General features: G+C 43.4%; 1 protein-coding gene across 1 annotated transcript in view; it reads left to right on the top strand.

The window, feature by feature from the left end:
* The window catches only part of SIN3A (SIN3 transcription regulator family member A), an 88,571-nt gene that overhangs the window by 37,211 nt on the left and 35,979 nt on the right, over nt 1-15,381 (top strand). Inside the window, exons 4-9 of the mRNA XM_017854781.1 lie at nt 5,909-6,015; nt 7,177-7,459; nt 8,530-8,781; nt 10,312-10,464; nt 10,611-10,766; nt 13,109-13,198. Of these exons, the coding sequence (XP_017710270.1) occupies nt 5,909-6,015; nt 7,177-7,459; nt 8,530-8,781; nt 10,312-10,464; nt 10,611-10,766; nt 13,109-13,198 (1,041 nt within the window). The remainder of the gene's footprint in view (nt 1-5,908; nt 6,016-7,176; nt 7,460-8,529; nt 8,782-10,311; nt 10,465-10,610; nt 10,767-13,108; nt 13,199-15,381) is intronic.

The raw sequence follows: 15,381 nt of genomic DNA, 5'->3' as shown, positions 1-15,381 counted from the left end.
CTCGGCCTCCCAAAGTGCTGGGATTACAGGCGTGAGCCACCGCGCCCGGCAATTCTATAACTTTTATTTTACCTTTTTTTTTCTTGAGACAGAGTCTTAGTCTGTTGCCCAGGCTGTAGTGCAGTGGCGCCATCTCAACTCACTGTACCCTCCCCCGCCTGGGTTCAAGTGATTCTCATGCCTCAGTCTCCCAAATAGCTGGGATTACAGGCGTGCACCACCATGCCTAATATTTCTATTTTTTTTTTTTTACTAGAGACAGGTCTTGACATGTTAGCCAGGCTGCTCTCAAACTCCTGGCCTCAAGGCATCCACCCTCCTTGGCCTTCCAGAGTGCTAGGATTACAGGTGTGAGCCACCACACCCGGCCTAGAACTAGTTTTTAAACAGTGGTTTGTTGTGACTTTCAGTACCTTTTTGTTTCAGACATACACCTATCACACATAATTGCTTTCTTTTGGGTTTCTGTACTTTTTCCTTCTCTGCAGTAGTTACCTTATACCATACCATATCTTACTGATAACTATTCTTTTGTTGTGTATTGATGCATCCTTTTCTTAAATATCTTTCAGAGTTTTGGTTCCTTTTGCAAACTTACTGCATTTTGTGTTCACTTAAGTTGGTCATTAATGAAATATTTCAGTATGGAAAGTTCAGAATATGAATTAAAATAGTCCATTGAATTTCAACAGAAATTGTCATAATATTTGTATAGAAAAACTAACCATCAAACAAGTGGGTATTGACCAAGTATACAATCTGATATCTAGCAACACTGAAACACTGATTAACCCATGGCCATAATGGAAGTCTGAAGAACTCTTAAAGAGCCATTTGTCTTGGGGCCAGGCATGGTGGCTCATACCTGTAATCCTAGCACTTTAAGAGGCCAAGGCGGGTGGATCACGAGGTCGGGAGATCGAGATCATCCTGGCTACCACAGTGAAACTCGTCTCTACTGAAAATACAAAAAAAGTTAGCTGGGCATGGTGGCAGACGCCTGTAGTCCCAGCTACTTGGGAGCCTGAGGCAGGAGAGTGGTATGAAGTTTGCAGTGAGCTGAGAAAGTGCCACTGCACTCTAGCCTGGGCGACAGAGCAAGACTCCGTCTCAAAGAGAAAAAAAAAAGCCATTTGTCTCAGTCCATTAGTGTTGCTATAACAAAATACCTGAGACTAGATAATCTATTTCTAAATAATAGCATTTTATTTCTCACAGTTCTGGAGAAGTTCTGAGGGCTGGGAAATCTAAAATCAAGGTGCTGGCTGGGCACAGTGGCTCACCCCTATAATCCCAGCACTTTGGGAGGCTGAAGTGGGCAGATCATTTGAGGTCAGGAGTTCAGGACCAACCTGGCCAACATGGTAAAACCCTGTCTCTACTGAAAATACAAAAAAATGAGGCGGGCATGGTGGCAGATACCTGTAATCCCAGCTACTCCTGGAGGCTGAAGCACGAGAAGCGCTTGAACCCAGCAGGTGGAGGTTGCAGTGAGCCGAGATTATGCCACTGCACTCCAGCCTGGGTGACAGAGTGAGACCATGTCTCAAAATAAATAAATAGGCCGGACGTGGTGGCTCACGCCTGTAATCCCGGCACTTTGGGAGACCGAGGCGGGCGGATCACGAGGTCAGGAGATTTAGACCAGCCTGGCCAACACGGTGAAACCCCGTCTCTACTAAAAATACGAAAATTAGCCAGGTGCAGTAGCAGGCACCTGTAATCCCAGCTACTCAGGAGGCTGAGGCAGGACAGTCGCTTGAACCCGGGAGGCAGAGGTTGCGTTGAGCTGAGATCGCGCCTTTGCACTCCAGCCTGGGTGACGAGAGCAAGACTTCATCTCAAAAAATTAAATAAATAATGAAATAAAATAATAAAATAAAATCAAGGTGCCAGTTTGGTGTCTGGTAAGGGCCTGAACTCTGTTTCTGAGATGGTGCCTGAAGGCTGTGTCCTCACGCTGTGGAAGGGAGAAGGGCCAAAGGGACCAGCACTGGTTCACTCCAGCCGTTTTATAAGGTCCTTAATCCCATTCATGAGGGCTCCACAATCACTTTCTGAAGGCCTCACTTCTTAGTATCATCATATTGGTGATTAAGTTTCCATGTAAGAATTTTGCGGGACACATTCAGACCATAGCACCAATTACTGATTGACTTGAACGTAAATGTTCCATTTTGCAACAAATCAAAAGACTATCTATGCCTAGCCAGGTGTGATGGCTCACGCCTGTAATCCTAGCACATTGGGAGGCTGAGGCGGGCAGATCAGTTGAGATCAGGAGTTCAAGACCAGCCTGGCCAACATGGTGAAATCCCATCTCTACTAAAAATACAAAAAAAATTAGTTGGATGTGGTAACATGAGCCTGGAATCCCAGCTACTCAGGAGGCTGAGACAGGAGAATCACTTGAACCCAGGAGGCGGAAGTTGCAGTGATCCGAGATTGCACCATTACACTCCAGCCTAGGAGACAAAGCGAGACTCCCATCTCAAAAAAAAAGAAAAAGACTGGCTTAAATCACATCAAATGTTTATTCCTGAAATTTCTTAAACCTGATATTTTGTATAATTTTAAATATTTAGGCTTCAATTAAACCACCAAAAAAACTTACTCATCTCAGAGTAAATAGAAAACAGCTAGTGGGGATTTCTTTTGGGTGTCTTTGTCCTAAATGAGACTCATAGCGTAGCCTTTCCAACCTGTTCTTCTTTGTGATAGGTCGCTTTTTTTTCTCCCCAGGCCAAACTGTATCCGGCTTTAAAGATACTTTCCATGGCCGGGCGCGGTGGCTCAAGCCTGTAATCCCAGTACTTTGGGAGGCCGAGGCGGGCGGATCACGAGGTCAGGAGATCGAGACCCTCCTGGCTAACACGGTGAAACCCAGTCTCTACTAAAATACAAAAAAAAAAAAAAAACCAGGCGCGGTGGCGGGCGCCTGTAGTCCCAGCTACTCGGAGGCTGAGGCGGGAGAATGGCGGGAACCCGGGAGGCGGAGCTTGCAGTGAGCCGAGATGGCGCCACTGCACTCCAGCCTGGGCGACACAGCGAGACTCCATCTCAAAAAAAAAAAAAAAAAAAGATACTTTCCATAAACAGTCATGGTATTTCAGGCAGGACATGGACAATCCTTAACAGTGAACTAGCAAAAAAACACGAAAAGCCACTATAAAACCCAGTGAATTCTTCATTTGATGCTCTGAACAGGGCAAGTTTAGAGTGAAGGTTGACGCTTCACATTTAGCATGTTGTTTAACAACTTTTCACAAGTCGACCCTGACTTTCAGGAAGTGAAATGAAAATGGCAGGACTTATCTGAAGATCCACAGTCTGGAAAAGGAACCACTGCTCTTTTGAGGGCTGCCATTTCAGTGGCATGACTGGAAAGTTTAACTGCCTGACACACACTGGTAACCAATTACTGGGGGTTAGGTCCCAACAGGTGTCTGGGTATAAGGGAGTTAAGTGTGTGAAGGTGGGAAGGGAGAACAGGACGTAAAAATGAATTTGTTTTTCCATCACACAAGGTGTTTGGGCCAAGGTGGCCGTGTGTGTCAAAAGTCAGGGAATCTAGGCTGGGTATGGTGGTTCACACCTGTAATCCCAGGACTTTGGGAGGCCGAGGCTGGTGGATCAGTTGTGGTCAGGAGTTCGAGACTAGCCTGGCCAATGTGGTGAAATCCCGTCTGTACTAAAAATACAAAAATTAGCCAGGCACGGCGGCGGGCGCCTGTAACCGCAGCTACTCAGGAGGCCGAGGCAAGAGAATCAGTTGAACCTGGGAGGCAGAGGTTACAGTGATCCGAGATTGCACCACTGTACTCCAGCCTGGGCAACAATAGCAAAACTCCATCTCTACATAAATACATAAATAAAGTCAGGGAATTTCTTCTCCTATAAGCCAAGAGGAAGTCTCTCAAAACTAGAAGGGAAAGGTGTTTTCCCCACATCAGTCCAGCTTCAAAGATATTCTATTAATGACCTGTGATCCTTCCCTCCAAAACAACAATGAAGTGTTCTGTGTGCTAACAACACAGCTTTAGAAAAAGCAAAACAAAATTCTGCATTTTTAAAAATCTTGATTTAAACAATGGTATTTCGAAATTTACAAACTTCATAACTTTATGGTTCAAACCTTACGGTTACTAGAAGTACACAGTTACCAAAAATGCACACGTTTCACTTGGCATCTCCAGCACCTTCAGCTTTCTGTGCCTGGTCTGTTTTGGCATCTCCATTTTCTGCAAGGTTAATCCCTTCCCTGCCAGTGTCAGCATTTTCCTTTTTCCCTTTGGGTACCTCCTCGCTCTCCTTTGCGGGGGACTCTTTTTATTTTTTGAGACCGAATTTCGCTCTTGCCCAGGCTGATGTGTAATGGCATGATCTCGACTCACCACAACCTCCACCTCCTGGGTTCAAGTGATTCCCTTGCCTCAGACTCCCAAGTAGTTGGCATTACAGACATGCACCACCATGCCTGGCTAATTTTTGTATTTTTAGTAGAGATGGGTTTCTCCATGTTGGTCAGGCTGGTCTTGAACTCCTGACCTCAGATGAGCCTCCCGCCTCTGCCTCTCAAAGTGCTGGGATTACAGGTGTGAGCCACTGCGCCCGGCCTGCGGGGGCCTTTTTAGTGTTGGGCTCTGGCTTTGGAGGAGCAGGTTTAACAGACAGCGTTGCAGATCTTCTCTGGGTCTGCACCTTGTTCACCTTGCTGTATTGTTCACCTGCTCATTGTTCACCTTGGCTGTATCTCCTTTAGCATCCCCTTCAGGCTTTCTCTTGGGTGTGGTAGTGTTGCAGAAGGATGTAAGTGCTGGGTGCAGGATGCAGTGGCATGCGAGCTTTGATCGGTCCGACAGTCACTCTGGCCTCTTCTTCCTCACAGTGCTCTGTGGTGGATCACTTTTGAATGCTGGCTCTCCCCTAGCTCTCCTATTCAGTCAGTTACCCAATCCTGTCACTTCTGCTACCCAACAAGCTTTTTTATCTATGCAGTTGTCTCTGTTGTTCTGGGCCAGTACTATAATTCAAGCCACTGTTTTCACAGTTGTTCAGTTATTCTTGTAGCATAACTGGTCTTCCTACCTCCTTTCAGTCTTTTCTGCTCTTGTGCCAATTTTTTCTCAACACTGTAGTCAAATTGCGTACACGAAAATGCAGATGATAAAAATCTAAATTGCTTTTTCACAAGATTTACAAATCCTTTCAGAATCTAGATCCTACTTTTTTTTCTGTCTCATCTTGTTACTTTTCCTTCCAGTGCTCCTCTTCACTACAGGTCCTCCAGCCAAACTAAACTTTTCAGATTTCTAAATATCCCATATCGTATCCTGTCTAGGATTTTGTCCATGCTGCTGCCTTTGGTTTTTTTCACTGGTCTTTACTTTTGCTGGCTTATATTCATCTTTAGGTCTCAGTTTATGCATTACCTCCTAGGGAAGCCTCACTTTTTTGGTGGGGAAGACGTGTCCTTCCCATGCCATCTCCAGGCATTGAGTGTTACTGGGTTACCCGCTGTGTTATGATTCCTGACTACATACAAACAAACGTCTGTAGACAAGGGGCTACAAATTATTTGTCATTGAATCCTTGGTACTCACATTGGGCCTGGCATGTTGCAGTTTAGTAGATACTTATGAAATGAATTAATGAATAAATGACATATCATTGTAATTATTCTTCACTGATCATTCTGTTCAAAATTATCCAAGGCAAGGCTACAGATTTTATGAGTTGATTATTATTTTAAGCTTGAGTTTATTACTGACATCCGTACTAACTTTTAAGTATATATTTAATATATTTTTATTTCATTTACTGTGTTAAGCATACTTAGGCATAATTTTTTTTTTGTAATTGTGAGCTTACTTTCTTTTTATAACCTTGATATTTATCCCTGCCTCAGGTGGAGGATGCGCTGTCTTATCTTGACCAGGTGAAGCTGCAATTTGGTAGTCAGCCTCAGGTCTACAATGATTTCCTTGACATCATGAAGGAATTTAAATCTCAGAGGTAAAAGATGTGTGATTGTACTCAAGCTTTGTATCTGGCATATTGATTTTCGAAAGGAGAAGATAGTTTGTTTACTGGAAGATAAAGGATGCTCCTTTCTGCGGCTGAATTTTCAAAATCATGCCTTTATTTTATGCATTCCTTTATTGATGGAAATTATGGCCACTAGACTGTTTTATCCTTATTGGTAAATTTTTGTTAACTAAAGTTTTTCAGTGCTTTGTCTCAGTCAGGGAAGTAGCACTGGTAGTGATTTAGGCTACTTGGTTTCTGAATTGATTTAGATACTCTTACATTCTGGCATGGTTCACTGTTGTAAACTGTTGTACTCATAGTTCACTGTTGTAACTCATCTGAACAATGTAGATTTGTGCTGAAATGATATATACTGATATATCAAAGAGTGGATCTTGTTTGGGATATGTAGCTTTCTATGTATTGTCTGAGTATCTGCTTGGTAGGATTATTACCATGAACATATATTCTGTTCAAAATTTTGACGACTACAAAAATTAGCCGGGCATGGTGGCAGGTGCCTGTAATCCCAGCTACATGGGAGGCTGAGGCAGGAGAATTGCTTGAACCTGGGAGGCGGAGGCCGTAGTGTGCCAAGATTATGCTACTGCATTCCAGTCTGGGCAACAGAATGAGACAGTGTTTCAAAAAAAAAAAAAAAATTGTGGCCGAATATCTTTGAATCTCAGAGTTCTTTGTGTGTTAATTTTAAAATGCGTAGATTATCTGTTTTCCTGTTTAGAGAAAACCTAGTAGGAAGTGAAATTTTGGCTGAGTGAGGTGGCTCATGCCTGTAATCCCAGCACTTTGGGAGGCTGAGGTGGGCGGATCACCTGACGTCAGGAGTTCGAGACCAGCCTGGCCAACATGGTGAAACCCCATCTCTACTAACAATACAAAAATCAGCCGAGTGTGGTGGCACATGCCTGTAATCTCAGCTACTTGGGAGGCTGAGGCAGGAGAATCACTTGAACTTGGGAGGCGGAGGTTGCAGTGAGCCAGGATCCCAAGATCGTACCACTACACTCCAGTCTGGGTGACAGAGTGAGACTCCATCTCAAAAGAAAAAAGAAATGTGAATTTTTTTATGACCAGGGTGTTTGTCAAGCTTACAGTTCATCACTTTTCTTTTTGTTTTTTTATCAGCATCGACACCCCAGGAGTGATTAGTCGTGTGTCCCAGCTATTCAAAGGCCACCCCGATCTGATAATGGGATTCAACACCTTCTTGCCCCCTGGCTACAAAATTGAGGTGCAGACCAATGACATGGTGAATGTGACAACTCCTGGCCAGGTTCATCAGATTCCCACCCATGGCATCCAGCCCCAGCCTCAACCACCACCCCAACATCCTTCCCAGCCTTCAACCCAGTCAGCCCCAGCTCCTGCCCAGCCAGCTCCTCAGCCCCCACCTGCCAAAGTCAGCAAGGTGAGCACTTGGAAAATATTGCATCAATGTGAATGCATCCCTAGAAAGTACCTTCGTTTGACATTTCCCCTTTATATAAGACTTAGATACTGAGACACAAGGTTACAAAGATTTCATCAGAGAAAAATGCAGTTTCACTATGTTTCACTTCACTATGACATGGTTCACATTTACACACCACTTAGATATCTATTTAAATCAACACAGCAACAACTTCCAAGGTCTTTCTCTTTACAGTTTCTGCTTATAAAACCATGAACATCCCAACAGGTGGTGACTTTGTGTAGTAGTAGTTGATAGCACAGACAGAAACCATCCTCTTATGGTCAAATTGTGCTACTGCCCACATGTTTGTTTTATGAAAGTTACTTCACTTACCAGATTATATCAAGCTAAGTAGAAGCTAAGCCAGATATAGCCAGATTATATCAAGCTAAGTAGAAGATCTAATGAACAGTGATGGTGATGATGATGAAGATGGGGTGTTCTTGGTCTAGAACCACACTGTCTGACACAGTAGCCACTAGCCACATAGCACTATTTAAATTTAAATTAAATTCAGTTTTTCATTTGCACTAGCTTTCAAGTGCTCAATAACCACATGTGGCTAGTGGCTGTGTATTTAAGACAGTGCAATAAAGGACATTTCCATCATCTCAGTTCTACAGGACAGAGTTGGCATAGAAGACTATGTGGAGCTGCTGCAACAATTGAAGTGTTGTCTTTTTGTTGACATCAAAAGGCTGTGTAGAATGAGCTTTTTTCTATGTGTACTTGTTGAGCTACTAAGCTAAAACATTGCATATGAAAAATTCTTCACTGTAATTGGAGATGGCTCCAGTTTTAAGGTTTTATTTAGAAAATGTGAGACTGAGATATTTGTATCAGCATGTTTGAACTCTCTACAACTCCCACTGTTGCCCAGTATGATTTGTGTTGGACTAAAAAGGCCTGGCCTGAGTGAGTAAATAAAGGATATACGTTGACACTTTGTTTCTCTTTAGTTTGAACTTTCCTTCTATCAACTCATCTATGCATCTGAGGAGAATAAAGACTTTTTTTCTTTTTAGCCCTCCCAACTACAAGCACATACTCCAGCCAGTCAGCAGACTCCCCCACTTCCACCGTATGCATCCCCACGTTCTCCGCCAGTCCAGCCTCACACACCAGTGACAATCTCATTGGGAACGGCCCCATCCTTGCAGAACAATCAACCTGTGGAATTTAATCATGCCATCAACTATGTTAATAAGATCAAGAACAGATTCCAGGGCCAACCAGACATCTACAAAGCATTCCTGGAGATTTTGCACACATATCAGGTAAGAAGAGTGCCCATTCAGGTTGTCTTAATCAGGCCATCTAGTCAAAGAACAACTTAAGTAACCATTATTGTGTCCATTAATTCGCACTGGAAATTAGCCAGTTAGAAACTACCATACGTGTTTATAAAGCCAGTTTTTTTGTTTGTTTGTTTTTTGAGAGGGAGTCTTGCATTGTCACCCAGGCTGGAGTGCAGTGGTGTGATCTCGGCTCACTGCAACCTCCGCCTCCAGGTTCAAGTGATTCTCCTGCCTTAGCCTCCCTAGTAACTGGGATTACAGGCGCCTGCCACCATGCCCAGCTAATTTTTTGTATTGTTAGTAGAGACGGGATTTCACTATGTTGGCTAGGCTGGTCTCGAACTCCTGACCTTGTGATCCGCCTGCCTCGGCCTCCCAAAGTGCTGGGATTGCAGGTGTGAGCCACCACACCCATGCTATAAAGCCAGTTTTATTTGCCTGACTTGATTGCCCTGCAACATTCAGTTAGGATTTTTTTCTAAGACAGAGTTTTGCTCTTTTTGCCTAGGCTGGAGTGCAGTGGTGCAATGTCGGCTCACTGCAGCCTCCACCTCCCGGGTTCAAGTGATTTGTTGTATTTTTAGTAGAGATGGGGTTTCAACATATTGGCCAGGCTGGTCTCAAACTCCTGACCTCAGGTGATCTGCCCGCCATGGCCTCCCAAAGTGCTGGGATTGCAGGTGTGAGCCACTGCGCCTGGCCTCAGTCAGGATTTTTAGTCACTATCCCATGAAATGAAGCTCTGTTTTATCTGGGACAGTTAGATAGTGACTTATTTAGTCTAGTTAACCTACAGTAGAAGGAGGAGAAATTTCTTTTTTTTTTTTTTTTTTTTTTTTTGAGACGGAGTCTCGCTCTGTCGCCCAGGCTGGAGTGCAGTGGCCGGATCTCAGCTCACTGCAAGCTCCGCCTCCCGGGTCCACGCCATTCTCCTGCCTCAGCCTCCCGAGTAGCTGGGACTACAGGCGCCGCCATCTCGCCCGGCTAATTTTTTGTATTTTTTAAGTGGAGACGGGGTTTCACTGTGTTAGCCAGGATGGTCTCGACCTCCTGACCTTGTGATCCGCCCGCCTTGGCCTCCCAAAGTGCTGGGATTACAGGCTTGAGCCACCGCGCCCGGCCAGGAGGAGAAATTTCTAAGGTTTTGTCAGTTGGTAGTGGTCCCCCGGCCATTAATATTTATTGCCCTAGGCCGGGCATGGTGTCTCACACCTGTAATCCCAGCACTTTGGGAGGCTGAGACGAGTGCACTCCAGCCTGAGCAACAAGAGTGAAACTCCATCTCAAAAAAATTTACTACCCTAGTTTTGAAAGGAATTGTCATCCACCATCTTGCACTTTTTTCTCAACTTGAAATTTTCATTTGTGGTCAGAACGGGTGCTGAGAACCTAGACTTTCTTCTTACATGCAGCCTAAGTAGATAACAGTGATTCCAGAAAGTGTGCAAAGATGAGCGACTCAAAACAGTAGCTCTTTAATGTGATCTCTTTTCATTTGCAATTCCTCAGAAAGAGCAGAGAAATGCCAAGGAAGCTGGAGGAAACTATACTCCAGCGTTGACAGAGCAGGAGGTGTATGCCCAGGTTGCGCGTCTCTTTAAAAACCAGGAAGATTTGTTGTCAGAGTTTGGACAATTCCTACCAGATGCCAACAGCTCCGTGGTATGTTTTTTTTTTTTGTAAGAATTAGACTATTTATTATTATTATCTTAGAGAAGTTGGAAAACGGTGCTCAGAAGGGGACTTTTCCTAGATGATATTTGTTTGCTTTGATAAGAGCATTAATCTCTTTAATGTGTCTTAATCAGCTTTTAAGCAAAACAACTGCTGAGAAGGTTGATTCTGTGAGAAATGATCATGGAGGCACTGTCAAGAAGCCCCAACTGAACAACAAGCCGCAGAGGCCCAGCCAGAATGGCTGCCAGATCCGCAGACACCCTACAGGAACCACGCCTCCAGTTAAGGTGAGAATGGGCAGCAGCTGCTCATTTTGACACTCACAAGCAATTCTAAGGGAGAGGTACGCTAGAGATGGTCACGTGTTCTTAAGTGCGTTAACAGTTGGGTCCTAGATATTTGGAGCAAGTTAGTATGTGTCATAGAAACTCAGTGCAAAGTTTATCTGGCTTTGCAAAAGAGATTAGAATAACATTGATTGCTTGGATTACTGTACTTTTTTGAGTTCTTTATTATCTCCTTTGCAATGAGCTGTCATTTCTTTAATGTTTTGGTTGCTACTAAGAATTTCCAATACTTAAAATTTTTTTCACTTCTTTTTTTTTTTTTTGATACAGAGTCTCGCTCTGTCACCCAGACTGGAGTGCAGTGGCATGATCTCGGCTCACTGCAACCTCTGCCTCCTGGGTTCAAGCAGTTCTCCTGCCTCAGCCTCCTAAGTAACTGGGACTACAGGCGTGTGCCACCACACCCAGCTAATTTTTGCATTTTTAGTAGAGATGGAGTTTCGCCATGTTGGCCAGGCTGGTCTTGAACTCCTGAGGTCAGGAGTTCCACCCGCCTTGGCCTCCCAAAGTGCTGGAATTACAGGCATGAGCCACCGTGCCTGGCCACGTCTTATTTGATGCTTTAAATCTGCCTTGTGTTAAGAAAGAACATTCTTGAGTTTGAGAATTATTTCAGAAATAAATGATCTCTGAGGTCCTCTTGTGAGTAGAGTGCATGTGCTTTTTGAGGTCTCTTTGGTCTAGAACCCTGTCCTGCTCAAAGTTCTTTGCTGGGTTACCAGATCTTGTCTGTATCATCTTAATCTCCAAGGCAGGACCTTTGGGCTGTAGCAGAGGGAAGTCTTAAACTCCTATTAGTAATTCATTACGTGATGTTTTTTATTATATTTAACACTGATGGTCTGTCTGCAGAAAGCACAGCTTGCTCCCTTCTTTGATGTAACACAGCTATGATAGGGAGAGCGCTAGTTACATGTATTGAATGTTGAATTCTTCAGTGAATTTCAAAGCAATATGTAATATGGAAGAGATAGATGTGTCTGCAGAATTAAATAATGACAAAAGTTTCTAATAGTAAGAGGTGTTTCTGTCCTCTAATAGTAAGAGGTGACTGATAAAATAGTGACTACAAGGTCTCATATACTAGGTGTTACTAACACTTTTGAAGTATCCTTTTTCATTAGTGTTTGTCATGGTTTCTTTTGAAATCAAGTTGAACATAATAATGGTTTCTATTTCTTCACTTCGGTAAAGAGAATTAGTTATATGGGTAGCAAGAATCAGCTCAGTAGATACACTCCATGCTTGGATTTACGTCCTCCCACTCTTGATTACCTACAGGTGGAAAGAATATAGTGGGGTCTTACAATTCTCCACCTACTTTCTGCATAGGCAGTGTAAGCAGAGGCTGCGGCTCTTAAGAAAGTATACTCTGAGATAGCCAAGGTAAATGTGCTACTTCTCACCAAGTTTGTGCATTTCTTCGTAGAGAGTAAGTGGTGGATTTCAAAAGTAACTTCTTGCTTGACAGGATTATATCATGGCCTGTTGGTTCCCTTTAAAAGAACAATATTAAATTAGTCTGAGGGGATATTGCTGGCAAGATAGTTATTTCTTCTATTAGAAAAATTATGCTTTTTTTTTTTTGAGATGGAGCCTCCCGGGTTCAAGCGATTCTCCTGTCTCAGCCTCCTGAGTAGTTGGGACCACAGGCACGCACCACCACACACAGCTGATTTTTTTTTGTATTTTTAGTAGAAGCGGGGTTTCACCATGTTGGCCAGGATGGTCTCAATCTCTTGACCTCATGATCTGCCCACCTTGGCCTCCCAAAGTGCTGAGATTACAGGCGTGAGCCCCCATGCCCAGCAAATTATGCTTTTTAAGTAAATTTTTACTTGAAATATTATTCAGGGTTAAAGATTGATTTCTGTCAATTTCAGGCTACGTGCACCAGCTCTTTTTACAAACAGCCTCTTCTCCCTCAACTGGTAGGAGAACAAAACAGTGGCATTAGAGTCAAAATGAAGTTACTTTGGGCCCCTAGAAAAAGTAAGGCTGTTCTAAAAGTTTGTCACAGTAATGTCATGATCATTTCTGGAGAAAACATTTCGGAGTAGAATGATCTTTGAACCTCTGTTGGAGAAAGAAACTTAACAGGCAAACTGAAATAGAAAATATGAGTAGAAATCTTAGAGGGTATGGAGTGAGTTGGTTAGAGTTCTCTCATTTGTTTCAAATTATTAATCAGCAGTGGTTTCAGTGTTGAAACCATTGAACGCAGACAAAATTCAGAGAAAACCACTCTTTGAATCTCACATGTTTGTATCTTCCTTTTGCAGAAGAAACCCAAACTGCTCAATCTAAAGGATTCTTCCATGGCAGATGCCAGCAAACATGGTGGTGGAACAGAATCGTTATTTTTTGATAAGGTGAGTAATGGATGAGTTAGATTTGATAGTGCCTGTTAATGCCAAAAGAAAATCATCTTATCCCCCAAAGGTTTTGTTTTAAAGGTGTCAAACTAATTAGGGCTTTCTGTTTTTTAACATAGTTTCCCAGTTGTGAGTCCTTTGAGTCTGCTAGTACTATTAGCATAGCTAGAAAAATGGTAGCATTGTTTGCTTTGGTTTTATGAAGCAGTTTGGGGCAGAAGACAGAGTTTTAGAAAATGTATTATGTTTCTCTTGAAAGATGTTTGGAGCTCGCTGTTGTAGATATCCGGGTCTGTGTGGCAGGCAGTACCAGTGCCTGTACCAATTTTTGAGGATTTAAGATGACTTGTAATCTTATTGCTGTAATAGTTATTTGTAGTATGCATATATATAGCATTCAGGGGAATTTTGATTTACTTGCATGTTTTCAAAGCTACCCAAGTGATTCTAACGAGCAACCAGAGTTGAGATTATTGGCATAAATGATGTTGTGTGGTGCCTTAGTTTGGCCACATAAACCTAAGTGTGATTTGCTCCTTGGAGTCAACTTGATGATTAGCAGGAACTATTGGAGTTCTCACTGGTAGAAATCAACCTGGATTGATCTGTGGTGATTGACTCTATTTTGTGCCTCTTGGGTTTTGCAGAAGGGCAGATGATTTAACATCTCCATGATTGGTATCTCCTGATCTCTTTCTGTCTACCGTGCCTATGTGAGCTTTTTGCAGGAGAATCCTGCAAGAGTGTTGAGTTCTTAGCTCTGATGTGAACCATTACCAAAGTCTGCTTGGGCGGTTGGTGCTTTTAGACAAGTGTAGAAGTCTAGATCACAACCAATGAATGTCAAGAAAAGGGTAGGGAAGGGGAGCTGTTGTAAATTAAGAATTAAAAAATATATAAGCCAAATGTGACATGCAGACTTTGGATTCTGAATTTAAACGTCAGTTTATTTTATTTTATTTTGAGACAGAGCTCGCTCTGTTGCCCAGCTTGGAGTGCAATGGTGCGATCTTGGCTCACTGCAACCTCCGCCTCCCCAGCTCAAGCGATTCTCCAGTGTCAGCCTCACAAACAGCTGGGACTACAGGCGCCTGCCACCGTGCCCAGCTGATTTTTGTGTTTTTAGTAGAGACAGGGTTTCACCATGTGGGCCAGACTAGTCTTGAACTCCTGACCTCAAGTGATCCACCCACCTCAGCCTCACAAAGTGCTGGGATTACAGGTGTGAGCCACCACACCTGGCCAATAGCCAATTTTTAAGATATTAATTAGACAATTGAACTTAGTACAGACTCAATATTAGATGCTATTAAGGAATCTTTTTTACATTTTTGGGTTGTTTTTTATAGACGGAGTCTCGCTGTTATTGCCCAGGCTGGAGTGAAGTGGTGTGATCTTAGCTCACTGCAACCTCTACCTCCTGGGTTCAAGCAATTCTCCTTGCTTCAGCCTCCCAAGTAGCTAGCATTACAGGCGCCTGCCACAATGCCTGGCTAATGTTTATATTTTTGGTAGAGATGGGGTTTCACTGTGTTGGCCAGGCTGGTCTTGAACTCCTGACCTCAGGTGATCCGCCCACCTTCACCTCCCAAAGTGCTGGGATTACAGGTGTGAGCCACCACACCTGGCCTTTTTTATTTAAGAGATGGTCTCGCTCAGTCACCTAGGCTGGAACTCAGTGGTGCTTTCATAGCTTACTACAGCCTGGAACTCCTAGGCTCAAGTGATCCTTCTCACCCTCCTGAGTAGCTGGGACTTACAGGTACACACCACCACACTCAGCTAATTTTTAAAATTTTTTTGGAAAGAGGGGGGTCTCACTGTTTTGCCCTGACTGGTCTCAGACTCCTGGGCTCAGACAGTCCTCCTCCTTCAGCCTCAGCATTGGCCTCCCAAAGTGTTGACATTACAGGCGTGAGCAACCATGCCTTGCCTTAAGGAATCTTCTGAAAATAAGTTAATTTCTAAGAGTAATTTTTTTTTTTTTTTTTTCTTGAGACAGTTTCACTCCATTGCTAAGGCTGGAGTACATTGGCGCCATCTTGACTCACCACAGCCTCCACCCCCCGGGTTCACGCAATCCTCCGCCTTAGCCTTCCGAGTAGCTGGGATTACAGGTGCCCACCACCACACCCAGCTAATTTTTGTATGTTTCTTTTTTTTTTTTTTTTTTTTTTTTT

The sequence above is a fragment of the Rhinopithecus bieti genome, unplaced genomic scaffold, assembly GCF_001698545.2.
Source record: "Rhinopithecus bieti isolate Rb0 unplaced genomic scaffold, ASM169854v2 scaffold_39856, whole genome shotgun sequence".
Taxonomy (NCBI): Eukaryota; Metazoa; Chordata; class Mammalia; order Primates; family Cercopithecidae; genus Rhinopithecus; species Rhinopithecus bieti.
The sequence above is the reverse complement of the archived record's forward strand: the minus strand, read 5'-3'. Positions and strand labels throughout refer to the sequence as shown.